Here is a 19,362-nt window from a genome sequence, read left to right as displayed (position 1 = left end):
GAATCAGTGTTGTCTGTGAAGATTGATTTAGCGCCTGGTGTGATAAGATTTTATTTTAATCTTGTATTAATGGACAAGCCATTTGTCTATGGGGCGTATGCCTGATATAGAAGTTTAATTACTGAATTTCTCTGATACCTTAATGCAAAGCTGACAAAATAAATAATTAACTTTGAGCACACATATTTTTAACAGGATGTAACAGGATGCTCTTGGAGATGTGCAAGAGACTGGTCTTAGTGATTGCTGACTGCGTAAGGTTATGAGAGGTCAAGTAGCATTCCATTAGGGCCCAAGACCTGACTTGTGAGCCAGGTAACACTCCATTATGTGTATTTTTTTACCAAGCACTGAGGATATTCAAATTATCTCCTGCGCCGGCCTCATTTTTGCAGGCTTTGAATCTATAACAGCTGTCAAATCGTTTTAATAAAGCATCAGAGACAGTAAGGCCTGGAGAGCAACCTGCTGTTCTCATGTGGGAACACAGTAGAGCTCAGGTGTTATGGCCTGATGTTATGGATTGAACATTTTTGTTTGTCTGTTTGTTTTATTTATTTATTTCATGCTTGCATTTGTTTGTTTTCCAGTTTTATTTAATATCTTGGCATGTTTGCGCCACTTTGACGTTTTCCACATCTGCATGGGTATTTCTTAAATCGGGCTTTTTCTTTGCGTTTTGCTTTGCCCTCGGTCCTAATGCAAACTGCCTTTTAGGTCACTGAAACGGATCTTTTGCAAAACTCCTTCCAGAGTCAAAATGTCCAGAAACTACAGTGTTGTTATGTGGACAGGGAAACCGGAGGAGTTTGTATACAAACGAAAGAAGTACATGTAAAAACGTACCCATGTAAATTCGGACTAGGGTTAAAAGTTTAATTTTTTAAACTAGCGATTCTGAAATTGAAATTTCTGTCTCTCTCTCTCTCTCTCTCTCTCTCTCTCTCTCTCTCTCTATATATATATATATATATATATATATATATATATATATATATATATATATATATGTGTATGTGTGTGTGTGTGTGTGTGTGTGTGTGTGTGTGTGTGTGTGTGTGTTTATTTGACGCCATTCTGATCTGATGTGATCACTGACGTTATATAAAATAAACCTGGCATGACGGTGACCTCTTCTGGTGGCTTTATATACTGCCAATATTTTTAACGAGAGCGAGAGCTAGAGAAATTATATCATGGAAATACATTAGATAATACAAGAAATTAAAAACATATAGATTCTACTTCAAGAATCACATATCCTAGCATAACATATTTTATTATTTTATGTAGGAGACAAAATCTTATTTTTTTGTTTGAGTGTTTGTTATTAATATAATAAGATTAGCTAAGAACATTTTCCATAGTCCCATCTGGATACTGCAAAGATATCACAAAGAAAGAATGTCACATACTTCATCACATTTTTTTAGTTTATTATTATTACTTATTATTTAATCATACACACATGACAACTACAATTATTACAACTTTACTACTACAAACATTACTACTTAGAGAAAAAAAGAGGACAGGAAAACGTTTGAAAAACACTTGGGAATGTTATTTCTACTGGCAATGACTAGCAGATACTTAAATATATTCTCACCTAAAGTGTTCAACTATAAATCAAACCAGTCTTTTCATATAACAAGGTAGGCCATGTTTGGTAATGTTTACATGTGTCAAAATTATTTGGGGTTTTTGAGGTTTCTCATTCCTTACATATTCATCCATTAACCATTAAATCTGTCCCACAAACTGGTTCCAAAAACTGAAGTTTGCTGCAATAATAGAAAAAATGATAAACATTTGACAAAATGTTTAATTGTCTGTTTAGATCTTTAAATATTTTGTTGTGATAATAAAGAGAGAAAAATGTAAGCACACTCTATTCCAGTAAAATGTGGCATCTAGATGCTTTGCAGCAAACTGTGAAAGTTTGAACATACCCTGACCCAGCGTTCCATAGAGTTGCCTTTATTTTAAAACAGCTGAATACTTTCCACTGCAGTGATATTACTACTGAATCAGAATGCTGATCTCTGGCATATGTGCTCATCCAAACCCCTTTGCATGTGCGGCTGACTATGAAACTGCTCCTTTCCTGTGTTTATTCTTGCTGCACTCCCTGGGCCCCTCTCCTGTCCTGTTATGACATGCAAATGTAAATATCTAGAGCCCAGGACAGTCCTACTGCATGTGTTCGGCAGCATTAGGAATAATGGAGTAGTGTGTTTGGCAGTGCAGCCTCCTTTCTGACAGTGAGAGAGTTAGGAAGCAGCACAGAGGACAATGACAGAATATGTGGGGATAGACTGACAGTGAATGCAGCAAATGAAAGACTACACAGTAAGTGCAGTAATGGGAGGGCTTCGTGCCAATGAAGTCTGCATCTTTATTTATGTCTGGTTACAAGTGGAGGAGCTGTTGCCGCATAAAAAATGACACAAATCCTTTTTTTTTTTTTTCAAAAAAGAATTACTGTAAAGTAAGGTATATTTGGTAGATTCAGAATATTCAGTATATTGAACATAACCATATGCATTTACTTGTGTGTGAATATAATTATGTGTTTACTTTATGTTTTATTGCAGAGTGTAATGGGCTCTATCAAGCTTGATAGACTATCTTGTTGCTATTTATATGTGGGGGGGGGGGGTTCAGCTGCAGTTTCTAAAATAATTTTTTTATTTATTTTTTCTTTTTTAATAGCTGACTACCCCAACGTTGTGATCTGCACAGCTTTGGTAAAGCTATGGTAAAGTTCAAAGCACTAAATGTAATTGTAACTAGCCTGCTTTATCACAAATCAGTATGATGTTTCTCAATTGCCTTTTTTTTCTGTGACCAGAAATATAAATTTAACATAATCTGTGGTGGAAAAAAATACCATAAAACACATAAAGACCTGTACAAAATTCTCCCACAGATTTTGTGTGACTTTTCTGTGTATTTGCTTTGGTCGATCACCCTCTTGTGGTGATGCTGTATGATTGCCATAAAGTAGCTTAATGAAATTACATCAAATGTCCCACATTAGCGCCTCTTCTTACCCTAGCTCTGAACGTAATATTACAGTCCAATTGAATACAAAATATACAAATGTCATTAAGAAATACAAATATATATTTTTAAATGTGATATTTATCTCTCACAAAAAGCCTACCACTAAATAAGACGTGCCAAAAATAATGAATCAGGCCGTTAGTAGAGCGAGGTCATTTCCACACCCAGTCTATGTCCGCTTAAACCGGTTATGATGAAAGGTGTATTTCTTTGTGCTTTAACGTCAGTTTTCAAACTGCAGCTCGGTGTGCTACGTGCAGCTCGAAAGTAGCCAGCAACTCTGCGTCCTACCACTAGAGTTCTCCAGCTATTAAATCCAGTTTTGCTGCTTGTGTTTACCCCCTCCAAGCGCTGAACTGTGGCCGGGGCTTCAATCGTATTTCTGACATTTAACTCCGGAAATACAAATGTAACCAGCACTACGTAGCACTGTGAGCGTCACTATAAGGCGAGGCATTAAATTAGCTGTCGGACGGTGGTAAGTATGAACAAAAACTGGATTAATTTGATGCCATTCTCTGCTTTGGGAACAAAAAAATCCTCTCCCAACTGTCTGGTTTTGTCTTGAAGCGAGGGAGGAATATCAACATGGCGTCCATGTAGCTTACTACCAACAAGAATGTCTCGCTACCGATAAAAGCTTTTTCCCTCCATTTGTGTAATTGTTGGATACTTTGAATCCGCGGGTTTCTTCCGTTTACATTAACCAAGACAATGCTAAATAACAACTGGTGTATTTGATTTCTCTTCATACGTAGTTTAGCGTTGCCATCGTTCTTTTTGGCACACGGATTGGGTCGCTCAAAATGGGAACGTAGCGTCGTTATATTGATGTTATTAATGGTCAGTTGTCATTAGTCTTCGTTATAGGAACTATGGTGCATTTTTGTAAATGGTGCATTTTGTTCTTTATTTGGTTAAGTCTGGGATACCTTGTCTTTCTTGTACATTCCAGCACTCAATTTGCAGGTCACATGAGTGGATTTGGATGGGATACAGAAGTCGTGTGTCGGGGTTTAGAAATCTTCAGTTACGTTATAACATTAATAGTGTGGCCTTTATCTTCAGCAGATACTAGCCACAGTGTTTTATTTATTTATTGTGCATTTACGTGTTCTTTGCCTATTGCGCAATTAGACTGAATGTTTTACGTGCAAGAACTAACATCCAAGTATATACAGTTTGTGGTATGGTATCATTTTCTTCATCGGTCTCAAAAATGCCACAAACGTTTCTGGCAACATGGAGTATAATGAAACTTTGTCGCTCGAGTGGCTTATTTTGCTTTCTTATACTGACAGGTTTTTGTAGTGATGCAGTTGTATGTATGTGATATGTCCGTTAAGGTACTCACATGCTTTTTAAACGCTGCAATCCTGGGAATACAGTTTAGTTTGTAGAGGACACCGTATCCTGCCGTGCACGTTCAGGGATCTGGATTCATCGCGCTTTCACAAAAACAAAACTTAAGAATTATGATGCTACTTATTACAGAGTTAGCAAAGCATCCCACTGGCAGATGATAAATTCTTTTACAGCGCAACAGACAAGAGAGTATGACAGCTATTTTTACTGCACTAAATATGGAGTAAAATATAAAGCCCTTCCTTTTTTTCACCAAAGTGAAACTTATATAGGCACATGGTTATCGGCACCCTGTACACAGTATTCATCGTGCTCGTTTTTTCCAACATATGCAGTTAATCCCCTGTGTAACTAAAAAGAAAGCTAACAAATATTAACACAACTGTGTGAATCTGTGAATCATTATTTGTCTTTGGTTCTGGCAATGGCAGGTTACAAATCAAGGCCAAAGCTAAGTAACATTATGACATCTTTCTCAGTTGCTTCTATTAATGATGGGTGCAGGCTCCCCTGGGGCTCACCACTGAGTCCACATTTGGGTGTTCCTCTGAAGGAATCAGTCACTGTTGACATACACTGATATCAGAGAACTCTTTCCTAATGGAAAAATGAATGTCTGTTCTCGGTGGCTAACTGGCACAAATTTGCCTTGACGTTATGTAATATTGGATGGAGAGATTTTGAAATTTGCAGTGGTGTGGAACAATAAAGTAGGTGTCTTTTACTGTCTTTTAATAGCTAACACTGATGTTATTGGTTACAGTAGAAAATATCATAGTCTTGAGGTTATTGGGAATAAACACTGGCAGAACATTTTAGATGACTGGAAAAACAAAACCACCAAACCATCACGAAAACCAGCCATACAAACAGCTTTGGCTCTCAGAAGTATTTACAGACAAGTAACAAATTTCAAACTTTCAAACTCTCAGTGAAGCAAATGTTATCATTGCTTTTTTTTATTTACTTCAAGCATGAATAGGGGGTGGAATATTTGTCTAGCATATACAGCTGAGTTAAACTGACTGACATTGTGCACCTCCTTCTATTGACTTTAAAGCATGCATTAATGTGCGCTAGTTTGTTCCAGGTTCGAGCAGGCAGCCATGTCGCGGGTGGTGAAGAAGAGGCAGGCCGACCCTAAAGTCGTTCAGTATGTGTGGTCGGCCATCGAGGTCATTCGCAACCAGAAACAGATTGCGAACATGGACCGAATCTCAAAGTAATTCCCACCCTCCGACCTCGGGCAACTTCATTCAGAATTGCTGCAACTCGCGCTGCCTGCAGAAACGACCTGTGAGAGCTTAATCGCCACCAACAGCGCTTTTAGACTTGTTAACCACGGTCTTCCCTGGTGTTCTTGATGCAGGTATTTAAGCCGCATGTACGGGATGCACCCCAAGGAGACGGCCAGGCAGCTGGTGCTGGCAGTAAAGGACGGCCTGGTGGTGGAAACCCTCACTGTGGGCTGCAAGGGTTCCAAAGCCGGGGTGGAGCAGGAGGGCTACTGGCTGCCTGGAGACGAGATGGTAAGACAGACTGAAGCTTGTCCGGGTTGGGTTATAGCTGTATATCTGTCTTGGGCTAACACAGTGTTGAAGAAGAGGGGCTTAGATGGCTTTTTAGCACAGTCAGGACTGACACAGGGACCTGGGTTGTCTTAAGAGTGAAGCACTTTATGATGTGTGTACAGTGTTCCTCTTAGCAGGAAAGTAGCTAAATTACATTTTAGAGAGCTATTAGTTTCGTTTGATTTTGCAGTAACTTTGTGATGCTTACCATAATTTACAAAACCATAGCCTAAACAAATTTCTGCAAAATTTGTCAGATTTCAGTGTTGTACTTTCTACTGATAATGTAATTTATTTATTTAAATAACCAGGGTAAGCTCATCTTCAGTTGGGTGTTCTTTGATTAATTTATGTCATGACTAAGCCACATATTAATTATGGAAAAGAAAAATATCTTGCATATTACTTCCAGCTGATGGTAAATAATGGCTTACATTTTGTTTTGGGGGGGTAGGTGACCCTCTGTGTTCTCACTTTATTTTATATATATATAAATATAAATATACATTTTTAAGATGCATCATAGCAAATTGTAGAGTTCATAGCACACTTAATTTCATTGTTAGGCTTTTGCCTCTGATCTCCCCCAAGGGCTTTCAGCACAGGGGAGCTATAAGGACTCGCTCCTTTCCCCAGTGGCCAGTGAGATTCCTCCACTGCATGAGAGGCTTGCTTTAGGTCGGCCTTTGTTAGTGTTGCCTCATACAGCTCACAGCTAAACCTATATTTGTTAGCCTGTCATACAGAAGTCACAGTAAGTGTGATTTCCTCTCCAAAAACAAGCACTACTTCATCTCTGTTCCAAAATCCTTTTGCAGACTTTATCTCCATAGCGCTGTAGGTAAATTATATAACATGTATCCCCAGCTGTTCATCTCTCCACCCTGTGGGTGGAGTCCAGCTGCAACTCTCAGATTTAGGTTTTTTAAACAATGTTTTCTGGATCACTTGCAATCGCAGGAACAGATGTCTGAGGGAAGCAAGGTAGGATGACATTCATTTGCTGTGATTTCCTCTTACTGACTTAATCTTCCCTGTAGTTGGTAGTTTGTGTAACCTGTACACGGTACAGCCTTTGAGCTGAATGCAGCTTTGTGTCACGCCAACACAAATATGCTTGGTAGATTTTATTTATGTTTGATTTTTTTTTTTCATTGATAACCTTCATGTCCCTGAAACTAATAGGAAATGCTGAATCTTCGCATTCACTTTATTGGGAACTCCGAGGGTTATAAGACAAAGTGTTTGAAATTGTTTTAAATGGCTGTGACTTTTGTTCAGCCTTATACAAGCTTCATTGAGCTTCAGAGCTGTTCCGTGTCAGGTCATTCCTGTGAGTCTCTGTTTTGTCATTGAATGGCCAGTAGTTGTGACCTCTCTCTACACTAGCTAGCTATTACAATTTCTTCTTGTCCCAGATACACACACACATCATATTTGTTTCACACACTGAAATCTCTCTGATCAAACACCAACCTGCTCTATATCTTCTAGAAATTGTGTGCTGAGACCCTCTGGCTTAGACACAGGCTTGGAGCTGGTTTAGCACTGCTTATGCCCACACCCATAAGTGCTTCAGCTAAGCATCCACCCACCTTTTCTGTAGAGGCTCCACCTAAACATCTACCCACCTTTTCCATCAAGGTGCACGCAATAGTGCAGGGTTATCTGCTCAGGTTCCCGCGCTGTTTGGAAAGGTTTCAGCTGCAGGTCTCCTTGCTCAAAATGCTCCAAAAGTGCTGAAAGCAATCTGGACAGCAGCCACGCATAGCGATAATGCAAGCAGGTTTATATCTCGCGCGTGTGTGTGTGTGAGCGTGTGTGTGTGAGCGTGTGTGGTGATGTGCCGCCAAATACGGGTGCTTTTTGTTTTAGTGTGGTGGGCAAAGACAGCGCTGTCCCAGAGGAGGTGGTATAAGAATGTGAATGTGGCATGGGAGGATGTGATGGAGTTTGAGAATACTTGCACTGGTTTGGGTTTTATTTAAATGGTCATTTACCTGAACACTAAAAGGGTTCCATGGGTTTTAAGTGTTTATTCACGCAACAGGAATGCAGAATAACATCATTATACTCCAAAAGTTGCTTGACAGTCACTGTCAAATTATTCGCGTCTGTTAGATTTAGAAGAATGTGTTTTATACTCACGATACTGACCATTTAAATTGAATCTGCGGTGACTACCTGTGATTATTGTGGATGGTGATTTGGGAAGACTCGACCCTTCCTTCGAGTTGGCACCAATGACTGTGACTCAGCTGGTTCAGCTTAAGACGCCGGGCACAAGTCCTCCGCCCCAGTCCGTCTCAGAGGCAGGGCCCGTGTGGTCCGAGAGGCGGAGCCTGGGCGAGGGCGACGCCCATTACTGTTGTTGTGTGTGTTTTCCAGGACTGGGAGGCGGAGAGCCATGACTGGTACTGCTTTGAGTGTCATCTCCCTGGTGACGTCCTGGAGTGCGACAGCTGTTTTCGTGTCTATCACCTCCGCTGCCTCACTGAAGAGCACCGGCCCAGGGACACCACTTCGCACTGGCAGTGTGCTATCTGCAGGGTAGGCGTCGGCGTCTTTTAAAGAGACCGGTCCTTTACATTGGGCAAACACACGCACACACACACGGCAAATCAAGGGAGCATGTGGAAAATGTCTTAAGTCTTCTGACTGAAAATTGAAATTCTTCATTAGACAGATGATTCGCTAATGTTGGGGAGCTCACAAATTCTGAAGTGTGAACTTTGGTAACCATTCATGCTATTTTTTTTTGCATTGTTGTTTTCAAACAGGGTAGTAAGCGGAAGAATTTTAACAAGCAGGAAATGACCACATACCTGAGGTTCATTCTTGCACGTATGAAAGAGAGAGTACGTTTCTGTAGCTCTTATTTCTTTTTTCCTGTTTTTTTCTTTTTAATCTTTTAATGGACTTCATCCATATGAACTGGCAGTGCACTGAGCAAATGTTCAGCTAGACCTCTCTGCCTTGTCTCTCAGGCTATTGACCTGCACAAGAAAGGCAAGGAGACGAAGCAGCCTATGTACAGGAGGCTCATCCACTCACCGCTGGACGTAGACAACATCCAGGAGGTGAGGGAAGCCACATGCCAGTGTACGTGCAAAGAAGGGACTCAGCCATGCTCCTCAACATGTCCTGTAGTCTTCTAGCCCTGATTTAGCACAGTGGATGTACCTAGTAAAGGGGCTTTAATGTCATCTGAACGTTTTAGAGTCTGTTAGATTAGAGAGAAGTAAATGAGGAGTGCTCAGCTCCAGGTCCTGGAGCTCTACCACTCTGCAGAGCTTGGTTCCAGCCCAACCCAACAAACCGCTCAAGCTAATCAAGACCTTCAGTACAGTGTGAATATTCGAGTCGGGTATGCTGGAGCTAGGTTCTGCAGGATGGTGGATCTCCAGGCCTCCTATACTGAACAGATGGTAGATCTTTAGAAGTAGGCCTGGACACGTGTGCTCTATACAGGTCGGCTCCTGCATCGACTGTCACACACCTCTCTTGTGTTCACCTGTAGAACATCTCTGATGGCAAGTACAAGAGCTTCGAGGAGTTCAAAGCCGATGCTCAGCTTATTGTCCACAACACGGCCATCCTTCACGGAGGTTAGGCTAACTGGGTTGGGTTGGGTTGGCGGCAGGTTGGTGGAGGGTAGGTGCATCCATAGCTCACCCCCTGTGTTTGTGTGTTTTTTGTTTTGTTTTTTTTTTATTTCCTTTTTCCTTTAGCACATAGTGATCAGACTGAAATTGCTAAACTTCTGTACAATGACACATGCCACGAGGTAAGAGCTCAAATGGAGCCTTCAGAATGTATCTGGTGAAAACCAGAATTCCTTGGCCTGGCAACTGTATGCATATGGCTTATATGCATGTTCACAATCATGCACAAATTATGAATCAAAGCTTTATTTGTCCTGCTTTGGACGGCAAATGAAGGGATTACCTGTATGTTTGTTTCCCCGCCCCAGTTGAATGAGTTACTGTTATGCAGAAACTGCTTCCATCTATCCAACGCTCGGCCCGACAACTGGTTTTGTTATCCATGTGTAAGTATCCAGTGGGTCCTGGGGTTATGTAGCACCGGGCTAGTTTTTCGCATCGCCACTGTGCTTTTTCCCGTTGATCATGCTGTGTGTGTCTGTGCGTTCAGGTGCCCAGCCATGAGCTGGTGTGGGCCAGGATGAAGGGCTTCGGCTACTGGCCTGCCAAGGTGATGCAGAGGGAAGGCAGCCAGGTGGATGTGCGCTTCTTCGGTCACCAGCACCAGCGGTGAGCGCTAATCATGTGGTTATTAGTTACAGCCCAGCAGAAAAGTGTCACTTTACACGTAGCGTTGAGTACCTATTCAAATCCGAAAAGCTGAAGCCAGCTGTCACTCACTCTGATTAGACGACAAAAACCATAAGCTAAGCGCTGAATTTGGCTACTGTGTTGCCACGGCTACAATTGCTTCTATAGGTAATGTTTTTAGCTTCCTAGATATGCTAAAATAACATCAGTTTTACAGTATAAGAGGATTCTTCATAATATGGTAAAAGACATTGTAACATTGTAAACAAAGCTTGATGGTCAGAAAATCTCTCCGTATCTGTCTTGATATTCACAGATGCATACAAAAAAAAAAAAAGTACTTGGAGGTGGCGATTTTTTTTTTTTCTTTTTAAGGGGTCAGTAAAAAATCATTAGCATAAGGTGGGGGTGGGGGTGGGGGTGGGGTGGGGCGACAGCAAGCCACCTCAGAGACTGTGCAGTGACGCCACTGTGTGATGCGCTCCTCGCTGCAGGGCCTGGATCCCCTCGGACAACATCCAGGCAATCTCAGTGAGTGCGCAGCAGCTGCAGGTGAAGCGCAGCGCCGGCTGGAAGAAGGCGTGTGAGGAGCTGGAGCTGCACCAGCGCTTCCTGCGCGAGGGCCGTACTTGGAAGGGCCGGCCCGAGGAGCGGCCCGACCGGCTCGAGGAGCGCCTCGACGAGGCCGAGTCCAGCATCTCCTCCACTAGCAATGAGCAGGTGAACCTCAAACGGCGACCCTGGGTCCTGAGCTTTATGGCCGTCGCCAGAGGAAACTGATTCGGAGGGGGCGGAATACGTGGTATAATCACAGAGACATAATTAGGGCTTTATGTGGGTTTTATTGGAACAACTTCAACCCACTTATGCTCAACTCGACAAGAAATTGAAAGCTTTCCATGATTTTAGGTTTTTAAAAATATTGTACTTAAATCTAATACAACTCAGGATTTTAATTAAAATCCATCACCCAGTGGTAGGGCTTCCCCCACGTTTCTTTGTGAAACGAGAACATTTTATATGCTGCTTATGCTCAGAATGTTCAGTGTTCGTTTAATAATCTTACTTAACCTTTTGCTAGTCCAAGGGGAACCAGGAACCCAAAGCCAAGAAGAGCCGTCGTTCCCAAGCGCTTGAGCCCAAGGAGGAGGTGTGCTTCCTTTTGTTACGCCTCAGCTGAGACGCCAGCGTTCTTCTCCATCTAAGGTGTGCAGCCCTCGTCTCCTCACTCTCCTGTCCCTCCTCAGGAGCCTGAGCTCGAGATGGAGGCGGTGAGCTCCAGCCAGGAGATCCCCACTGCCGCACCCCACCAGCCTGAGCGCATGTCCGTCTCCACCCAGACCAAAAAGAGCGTCTCGGCGTCGTCCTCCGGGCCCTCGCCGCCGCCTCGCATGCTCCACCGCGGCACCCAGACGTCAAACGAGGGCAGTTGCCAGAACATGTGCCACGACAAGTACACAAAGATCTTCAGCGACGTCAAGGAGATGATGAAGGCCGAGAACAAGCGGGAGACTGAGCGCGTACTCAAGGAGGCCCTGGACAAGGTAAGCTCCACCCCAGCTGCAAGCTTGGCCTGAGCTGGGTTCCTCAACGGCGTGATCTAGACCCAAGGATGAGTAGTTAATGTTTCTGCCTTGACATCGTAAAAGCTTGGTAAGCAGTTAATAGATGAGCAGTGAGTGAGTCGGGATAGTGGGGCAGGGCCAGTACTATTTTTTTTTTTCCATAACTGGTATAAATCGCTGAATATGAAGTGTATGAAGATCCCAATACCAATTGAGTTACCATGTAATCATTGGACATTTGTTTTAAAAGCCCTGCACACGAATGCGAAATCTCTTGTGTAATTCATGGCCATATATTGTAGAATTCATGAGCCTTTGGTCAATCTGGGCAACGTGCATGATATTAGTTAAACAGCTTCATATTGCATTACTGTCAATGATCAAGTGGCAGCATCGGCATGGTTGCACCTCGGGTGACGAGGTCGCTCTGCTCTGCTCCCACCTGTGCAGCTCCGCACCGAGATGGAGGAGGAGAAGAGGCAGGCGGTGAGCAAAGCGGTGTCCAGCACCCAGGCTGACATGGACCGCAAGTGCAAGCAGGTGAAGGACAAGTGCAAAGAGGATCTAATGGAAGAGATGAAGAAGATGGTGAGCCAGCACAAGCAGCTCATCTCGCAGACCAAGAAGAAGCAGTGGGTGAGTGAGCCAGGACAGTGGCACGTGTGGGGCAATTTTAGTCTGTAAAACTCAATTACGATTAATACAGTCAGTAGGTAAAATGTTCAATGAGCAGTGAAATATGTGATATCTGGACCTAGAAAGAGATCAACAGTGGCACTTAATATTTTCTTTCTGTCTTTTGTCTAAGAAAAAAATGTGCTCACTTAATCTAAGACAAAATGTGTTCGCTTAACTGTGCTCTCTGAAAGATGTTTAATTTTCATTCAACACAGAAGCAGACTGCTGCACACCGTGTTCTTTTATCTGGCTTTATTAAGATACATTGATAGTCTGTTGCTAGGAGATGACACTTGTTTGCCAGTATATATTATGCCCCTTTTTTTTCTTTCTTTCTTTTTTTTTATATAGTTGGCAAAAAAGCCGTTTTCTCTGAAAAAAAAAAAAAAAAGGCTGTAATTCAGTGACCTTGAAATATTCATCTGGAAAGTTTCACTCTGCCGAATTGTGCCGGGGGAGAGTAGAGAGCCTGTAAATACTAGTCGAGTGACTGATGAGATGTTGGAGGTGCTGTTTCCCTGACAATGTTGCTCCCCCTGTCTGTCAGTGCTATAACTGCGAGGAGGAGGCCATGTACCACTGCTGCTGGAACACCTCCTACTGCTCCATCAAGTGCCAGCAGGAGCACTGGCACGCCGACCACAAACGCACCTGCCGCCGGAAGAGATGAGCAACGGCCAATCATAGCACGTCCTCTTAGCTCCACCCATTTACATGCCGCGCTATTTGGATTTGTTTTTTTGTTTTGTTTTTTATATTGTCATCTCCCTCAGCCTCTGGAATTGGACGTTCTAAGTAGCATTTCAAACACACACAACCTAAAGCACTCTTTCCTTGTTGTGGAGGACTTCTCCTTTTCAGTTCTGGTGAAAACAAGCAGGGCATTAATTGCCGTGGTTGATCAGTTAAATCAATGAAAGGAGAGTTTTACTTTGGATTATACTGTCTTACTTTGGTTATGTAAATCTTTTATTTGCTTTAAAAAAACAAAAAGAGCCTTGCTTACCTACAAACTAACTGAAATGTGAAGTAATAACCTTTTTAAACGTGATTCTTAATCACTTGCCATGTAGATATTTGACTTTTTATATAAGCGGATGGTGTTTGCCTCCTGTGTTGATTGACATTGGTGGTGTTTTACTCTGCGCTTGGTTTTTATCAGTGGTTGTGATGCATCATCTTTTGGGAACAGGGTTAAAGTTGGCAGGTCATTTCTGTCGGAAAAAAATACAATCTTCCATTTATGAATATGCACATTTCATGTTACACTTTAAAATGGGGGAAAAAATTTAATTTTTAATGAAAACGGATTATTTATGTGCTAATTTTGGGTCCATTTTCTGTAGCTAAAGTGTTATTAATCTTTGCTGAGTGGGATCTTTTAGTGCGGCTCCTTTGTGTGTGGAACATCCTGACCCTGATGGTCCCATCTCTCATGCTTGCTTGCGCTCCCTAATACTACCTAAGTTGTTTCCTTCTGGTTGCAAAGAATAGTGCACGTCAGTTCCATATTTCAAGATCCGAGGTTGGTCGCAAAGGAATTATATATGAATCGAGGTCAGTTGTACAGATATCACTGTAAATAATGCATTTAAAATGGAATTTAACCCTTTCGTTTAGTTCTTACCAATAAAAAAAAAAAAAAAAAAAAAAGAAACAATTATACTCCCTTGCCCCCGAGTCTTTCAAAATAAACAAGAGTGTGATACAGTCCTCATTTGAATTAACCAGGGAAGTGCTGTGTAGGTGGGTCTTGAGAAGAGTGGGGTCTGACCTGCAGCTTACCAGTCAGCTGAAGGATGTAGGAAACGGCCTTGTACGCAAGTGCAAAATGGGTTCACTTGTGGGAATCAACATGTGCATTTTAAACAATGTTTGCCGGTGCGCCGGAGAATCTCCCCCGCTCTTCCTCTTTCCACGTCACTGTTGCACTACATGTAAATAAACGTGTGCCGCTAAACGTGATCATTCGATGAAATTTGCACGTTTGTAGCGTTATGTACATTTCATGAATGCATTATCTATGTATTTGATAAGTCATTCTGTTTAAAACAATTTGTGATTATGGGCAAATGTCTTCATTCCGGTGCGCATGAAAATTGGGTTGTGTGTATTCATTTCCAGTTTCTCATTCTTTCCCATTGTTGCATATGTGCAGTGGATGCAATAGTTTTGTTTTGTTTTGTTTTTTTGTAAGGGTAATATTTTGTCACTGTAATTGCGAACAAGCCTTTTAGGGGCTTTTTTTTTGTTTGTTTGTTTTTTTCTTTCCCCTTTTCTAATTTATGTGGGCAAAGTAATGACTACTGAAAGTATGGGCCCGACCCAGCCAGGAGTCTGCACCAAGCGCAGTCTTTTCTTCCACATGTATGTACGGATTCATGTGTAGAAGTCCTGCTCTTACCGAGTGTCTCTTAGCGAGATGCCACTCTTGCTTTACAGTATGTAACAGTACTATGTATCAACAATAAACATATCAACCGGTAACAGTTACTTCGAAAATCTTTTTGCACTGTCCATCCCACAATTCAAACTTAACAATGAGTTTTACCAATCAAAGCACTTTATTGCACCATATCTTGTGAAGGTAGGCCAAAGCAGGCTTCTATAAAAGTGTTATTTAATACTTTTTAATTATGTGTACAAAACAGAATTTCAAACACACCTGCACCATACAAAATTATTATTTTTTTGTCTTTTTTTTCTGTAACCAACAATATTTACACACACCATGCAGACTCTCTCACATAGTAAGTCTAGATTTCCAACAAAAGTGGGTCAAAGTAACGTCACAGGTTGAAAGTTATGTGCACATTTTCTTTTTCTTTTCCAAAATGGGAAAACATTTCCATTTTGTATGGGAATGACAACACTAATGCTTCAAATACATACATTAAGACTTACTTCCTTTAAAAAAAAAAAAAAAAAGAATTGCATTGTCACTCTGAGAAGTGTAAACTTGATTCCCCATACACAGTACAAACTTTAATTACACTTATTAAAAAAAAAAAAAAAAACACAACTTCAAATAATTGAGTGGGTATGCTCAGACAGCGGTGATGCGTTTGCGGTACAGTCCCCACCTCTGCACCTCATGGATTAGCTACTCCACATTAAAGACGAGTCAAAGGATATGATGCAAGCCCCGGAAGAGGGTACTAAACAATCTTCTGCAGCAGTGAGGCAGGGACAGAGCAACAATTTCAAATGACTGTCAGTGGTATAAAATGAACAACAAAAAAATTCCCATAAGCCAGTTTCTCTTGGACGCATTCTTGCGTTAAGGTGTAGGTGACTGTTTTTTTTCCCTAAACTGCTGTGTTATTTTCCCACCTGGTCCTGTTTCCTTCTTCTCGTATTGCATATACCTAGAGTTCCTTGCCCTGAAAGGGTGGTGGTATAAGCCAGGTAAGTTGAGGAATCTGAAACGACTGGTAAACACAGGCAGCAAAGCTGATGTGTGGAACTAGTTCTGTAAGACTAGGCTGTCAGCAGGTGCAAAGCAGCTGGGAGCTCCAGCAGAATCTCTGGGTTAAGGTGCAAGCTCAGGCCTCTGTGCCTCTGCTTCTCTGTAGTGCGGGTGTGTGAATCACTGGAAAGCGCCAATCAGTTTGCGATAATGACAGACTCGACATGAGCGCAACATCAACAATGCACTTCTATACAAACCTGTCAATAAATAAATGATGGTTACTTGTAGATATTGAAGATGCAAAATAATAATAATAATAATAATAAAGGACAACTTGCAAAGCAAATGAGAAATGAAAAAGCAAATATGAAACATAAGTGGTTGTGCAGCAGTTTTGCCAAAGGTGTGACACTGCGTGTAAACAGAGCTCCAGGCACATGTTCAGATTCATTTTGCTAAGGGTATTACACTATTTTTTTTTTTGATAAAAAAAGATGTGATCATCCCTCTCTCTCTCAATCACTCACTTTCTCTCTCTCTTTCTCGCTCTAGATTTTTTTCTGGCAACACATCTGTCCTTTTCCAATTACAGTGACGTATGATCCGTAGTTTTGAATGTGTTGATGATGGATCACTTCTTGACGTTACCATGAGTTCTTGGGAATCTTAAATTCAATACCCACATGTGTGCATCTTAAACGGTAATCAAACTTTTGTCTACAACAGACACCATGCAAGTGGGAAGTACTGCATTGGAAACTTTTCATTGGTGATTCCTAGATCGCATTTATTATATATATATATATATATATATATATATATATATATATATATATATATATATATATATATATATATATATGATATTTAGATATTTTATTTATTTATATATATATATATTTGTATATTTATATTTTTACATATACTTGATGTGATACTACTCACTCAAGATGATACAATGCTTTGTTTTATATTAGCAATTATTTAATGAGGAAAACATTTCCAAATGTCTTCTCTCACACACTTCTAAAAAGAACAAAATAAATAGTAACTATTTTCTGTACATAATTACACAATATCAACTGACTTTGTGATTACCTTAAGCTTTGTACAATGATATTAAACATGAAATTGAAAAAGCAGGGGACTTTTTTTCTTTTTGCATCCTGCTGTGGGAACATTTACAAACGTCAGAAAATTAAACTGGCAAATTTTGAGAGGCGGCTGCAATTATACATAAAAAATGTAGCTGTTTGTTCTGTACCTTTTTTAAAACGAAAGTACAAAAATGGTTTCTTGCGTTGTTAATATATGTATACGTTTAACAAGTTACTCCAAATCAACAGTAAAGGTAAAATACAGTTTGCCACAGTATGCAGATAGTTAAAACTCCCCTTCGCTCATATAGAGCTGACTAAAAATGAGCAACGTTGCGATACCATACATGAAAACAAAGCAACACACTTGTAAAAAGCGATATCGGAACAAGCAGGAGCAGAAGGAGCTCTTCTCCACTGTGAAGAAAGAAAATCCTCCTCCTTCTTACATGCTGATCTGATCCTCCTGGTCAGTCTCTTCTATCCCCTTTCAGTCCTCTTGGCGTCAGCGTCTTTTAAAGAGAACCTGACCGGTCCATTACAATGGGCAAACACACACACACACACACACACACACACACACACACACACACACACACACACGCGCGCGCGCACTAGGGCTACATGTTATAGGCCACGTATATGGGGTCCAGCTGGTCGGCCAGGAAGCCGTCACGCAGGTGCATGCGCTGCTTTTCGCCACGCGAGTTGATGGGGATGACGCCCACGTCCACCACCACCACCACGCCCACGATCAGGTAATGCTCCTCCAGGACCGCGTTTGTCACCAGAGGCACCAGGTCCAAGGCCTCCTGCTCCGAGCCCTCCAGCTCCACTACCACCACCAGCAGGTTGGTCCAGGGGAACACAGCACTGCAAGAAAAACGCAGCCATGGCTCTCAACTAAGTCACCAGGGCTCGGGTTGCAGGCCAGGCCCCCGTGCGCCACAAACACAGCGAGGGATTGAAAGCCACCCATCCGCTTGACTCTCAACAAGGTTGGGGCTTTTACCCACCATGGGCCATTTTTTATTTATATATGCTAATGTTCCAGTACTGATCAGTTAACGTGTAATTTAGCTCTAAGAAAACCATGTGCATTAGAGCTTTAAATATAAACCTCCCTTCTCTTGGTTAAGTGATGGCTCATTTCTACAACTAGGCAAAGCTTGGCTTAGACTGGGCCGTTACTTACCACTCCATGATGCTTTTGTGGGAGCGGATGACGGAGGTCTCGATGTCGATGGGGTGGTACCTCATGCCCCGGAGCTCCATGGCCTCGTCCAAAGCCCCCACCACATACAGAGCATCATGCCTCTCTGTGAACACACAGGAGCACTTTCACACACAATGCCCTCTGTAGTCTCTGTGGCTAGCCATTACAGAATGACATCCGTGTAATCCAATGTAATGCAGTTAAATGAGAATGTCCCTATCGATGCATCATTCCTCAACTACACTTCCAAAGGACACAGAGAGGCCCTAACCTTTGAAACTGTGTTTGAAAGAGTGTTTAGCATGAAAAAGCTACAAACATCTTTATCTGTGTCCATTGAGAGTGTATATGTGTGTGTGTGTGTGTGTGTGTGTGTGTGTGTGTGTGTGTTGGCCTGTAGGCGCCACATTACCTCCGCTGGCGTCTGTGAGCTCCGTGCGGCGCAGGAAGCCCAGGTAGCCGGTGCGAGCCCACACAGTCTGCGTGTCGCCAAAGCTCAGGCGTGAGTTGAAGTGGTCTGACTGCAGGGCCTCGTCTCCATACACTGTGAAGTAGCCGCTACCATTGTGCCCGCTGTGCACCCAGATCTACAACCAGGGGGCAGCAGTAAGGGAACCAAGAACTTACACAACTGACCGTTAAAAGGACTTTTAAAATGGCAAAATACCTCGCCGAGATGGGAATCTCCCAAAGGACCCTTGGTCTCTGGATTGGCGATGATGATTCGTACTCCAGGTAAAATCTGAAGGTTACGAGATGTATGACATTTTAATGTTTGACGCAATTGTAAACCCAAACCAATAAATGGACTTCAGTAGATAAGCTTTTATATACCTTTCCAGACTCCATGAGGGGCAAGCTATGTGGAGAACCTCTCTCAACCAGCCGGACTCTGGACGCAAGAACAAGTTTCCACTGTTACTCCCCACAAACGCTACTAATCAATAATAATCATGAGCAGTGACAGTAATGAGAGGGAAAAGTAAAACATAATTTAGAGCGTTCAATAAACTAGACAGAGTAAAACACAAAACAGTAGCTGGTTATCCTTTTTTCTCCTCAGTAAACTGAAAACTAAAGAATGGAGAGGTTCT

At 41.9% G+C, this 19,362-nt stretch overlaps 2 protein-coding genes across 15 annotated transcripts in view; one reads left to right on the top strand and one right to left on the bottom strand.

The window, feature by feature from the left end:
* Positions 1-3,389: 3,389 nt before the first annotated feature.
* On the top strand, positions 3,390-15,030 carry zmynd11 (zinc finger, MYND-type containing 11). Of its 3 annotated transcripts, none has more exons than XM_027008054.3 (16): positions 3,390-3,547; positions 5,525-5,656; positions 5,804-5,963; positions 6,966-6,989; positions 8,394-8,555; positions 8,786-8,863; positions 8,993-9,085; positions 9,526-9,613; positions 9,737-9,792; positions 9,979-10,056; positions 10,161-10,279; positions 10,795-11,020; positions 11,382-11,450; positions 11,548-11,844; positions 12,316-12,501; positions 13,091-15,030. In XM_027008054.3, exons 2-16 carry the CDS (start codon positions 5,541-5,543, stop codon positions 13,211-13,213), a joined length of 1,875 nt encoding a protein of 624 aa, XP_026863855.1. In that variant the 5' UTR covers positions 3,390-3,547; positions 5,525-5,540; the 3' UTR covers positions 13,214-15,030. The 3 variants fall into 3 exon arrangements, with proteins under 3 accessions (XP_026863855.1, XP_081574605.1, XP_026863854.1); XM_027008053.3 differs by having other exon boundaries at positions 3,397-3,547; positions 5,515-5,656; XM_081718479.1 differs by lacking the exon at positions 6,966-6,989 and having other exon boundaries at positions 3,396-5,656.
* Positions 15,031-17,460: 2,430 nt separating this feature from the next.
* Positions 17,461-19,362, bottom strand: part of dip2ca (DIP2 acetate--CoA ligase C (putative) a) — a 65,873-nt gene continuing 63,971 nt past the window's right edge. For all 12 annotated transcript variants that reach the window (XM_035525982.2, XM_035525984.2, XM_035525983.2 and 9 more), the window contains 5 exons: positions 19,103-19,160; positions 18,936-19,010; positions 18,681-18,855; positions 18,248-18,371; positions 17,461-17,925 (listed from right to left, as the gene is read on the bottom strand). In XM_035525982.2, the coding sequence (XP_035381875.1) occupies positions 17,673-17,925; positions 18,248-18,371; positions 18,681-18,855; positions 18,936-19,010; positions 19,103-19,160 (685 nt within the window). In that variant the 3' untranslated portion in view covers positions 17,461-17,672. The remainder of the gene's footprint in view (positions 17,926-18,247; positions 18,372-18,680; positions 18,856-18,935; positions 19,011-19,102; positions 19,161-19,362) is intronic.

The sequence above is a fragment of the Electrophorus electricus genome, chromosome 1, assembly GCF_041902795.1.
Source record: "Electrophorus electricus isolate QZ-2024a chromosome 1, ASM4190279v1, whole genome shotgun sequence".
Classification (NCBI taxonomy): domain Eukaryota; kingdom Metazoa; phylum Chordata; class Actinopteri; order Gymnotiformes; family Gymnotidae; genus Electrophorus; species Electrophorus electricus.
This window is presented reverse-complemented; position numbering and strand designations above follow the sequence as displayed.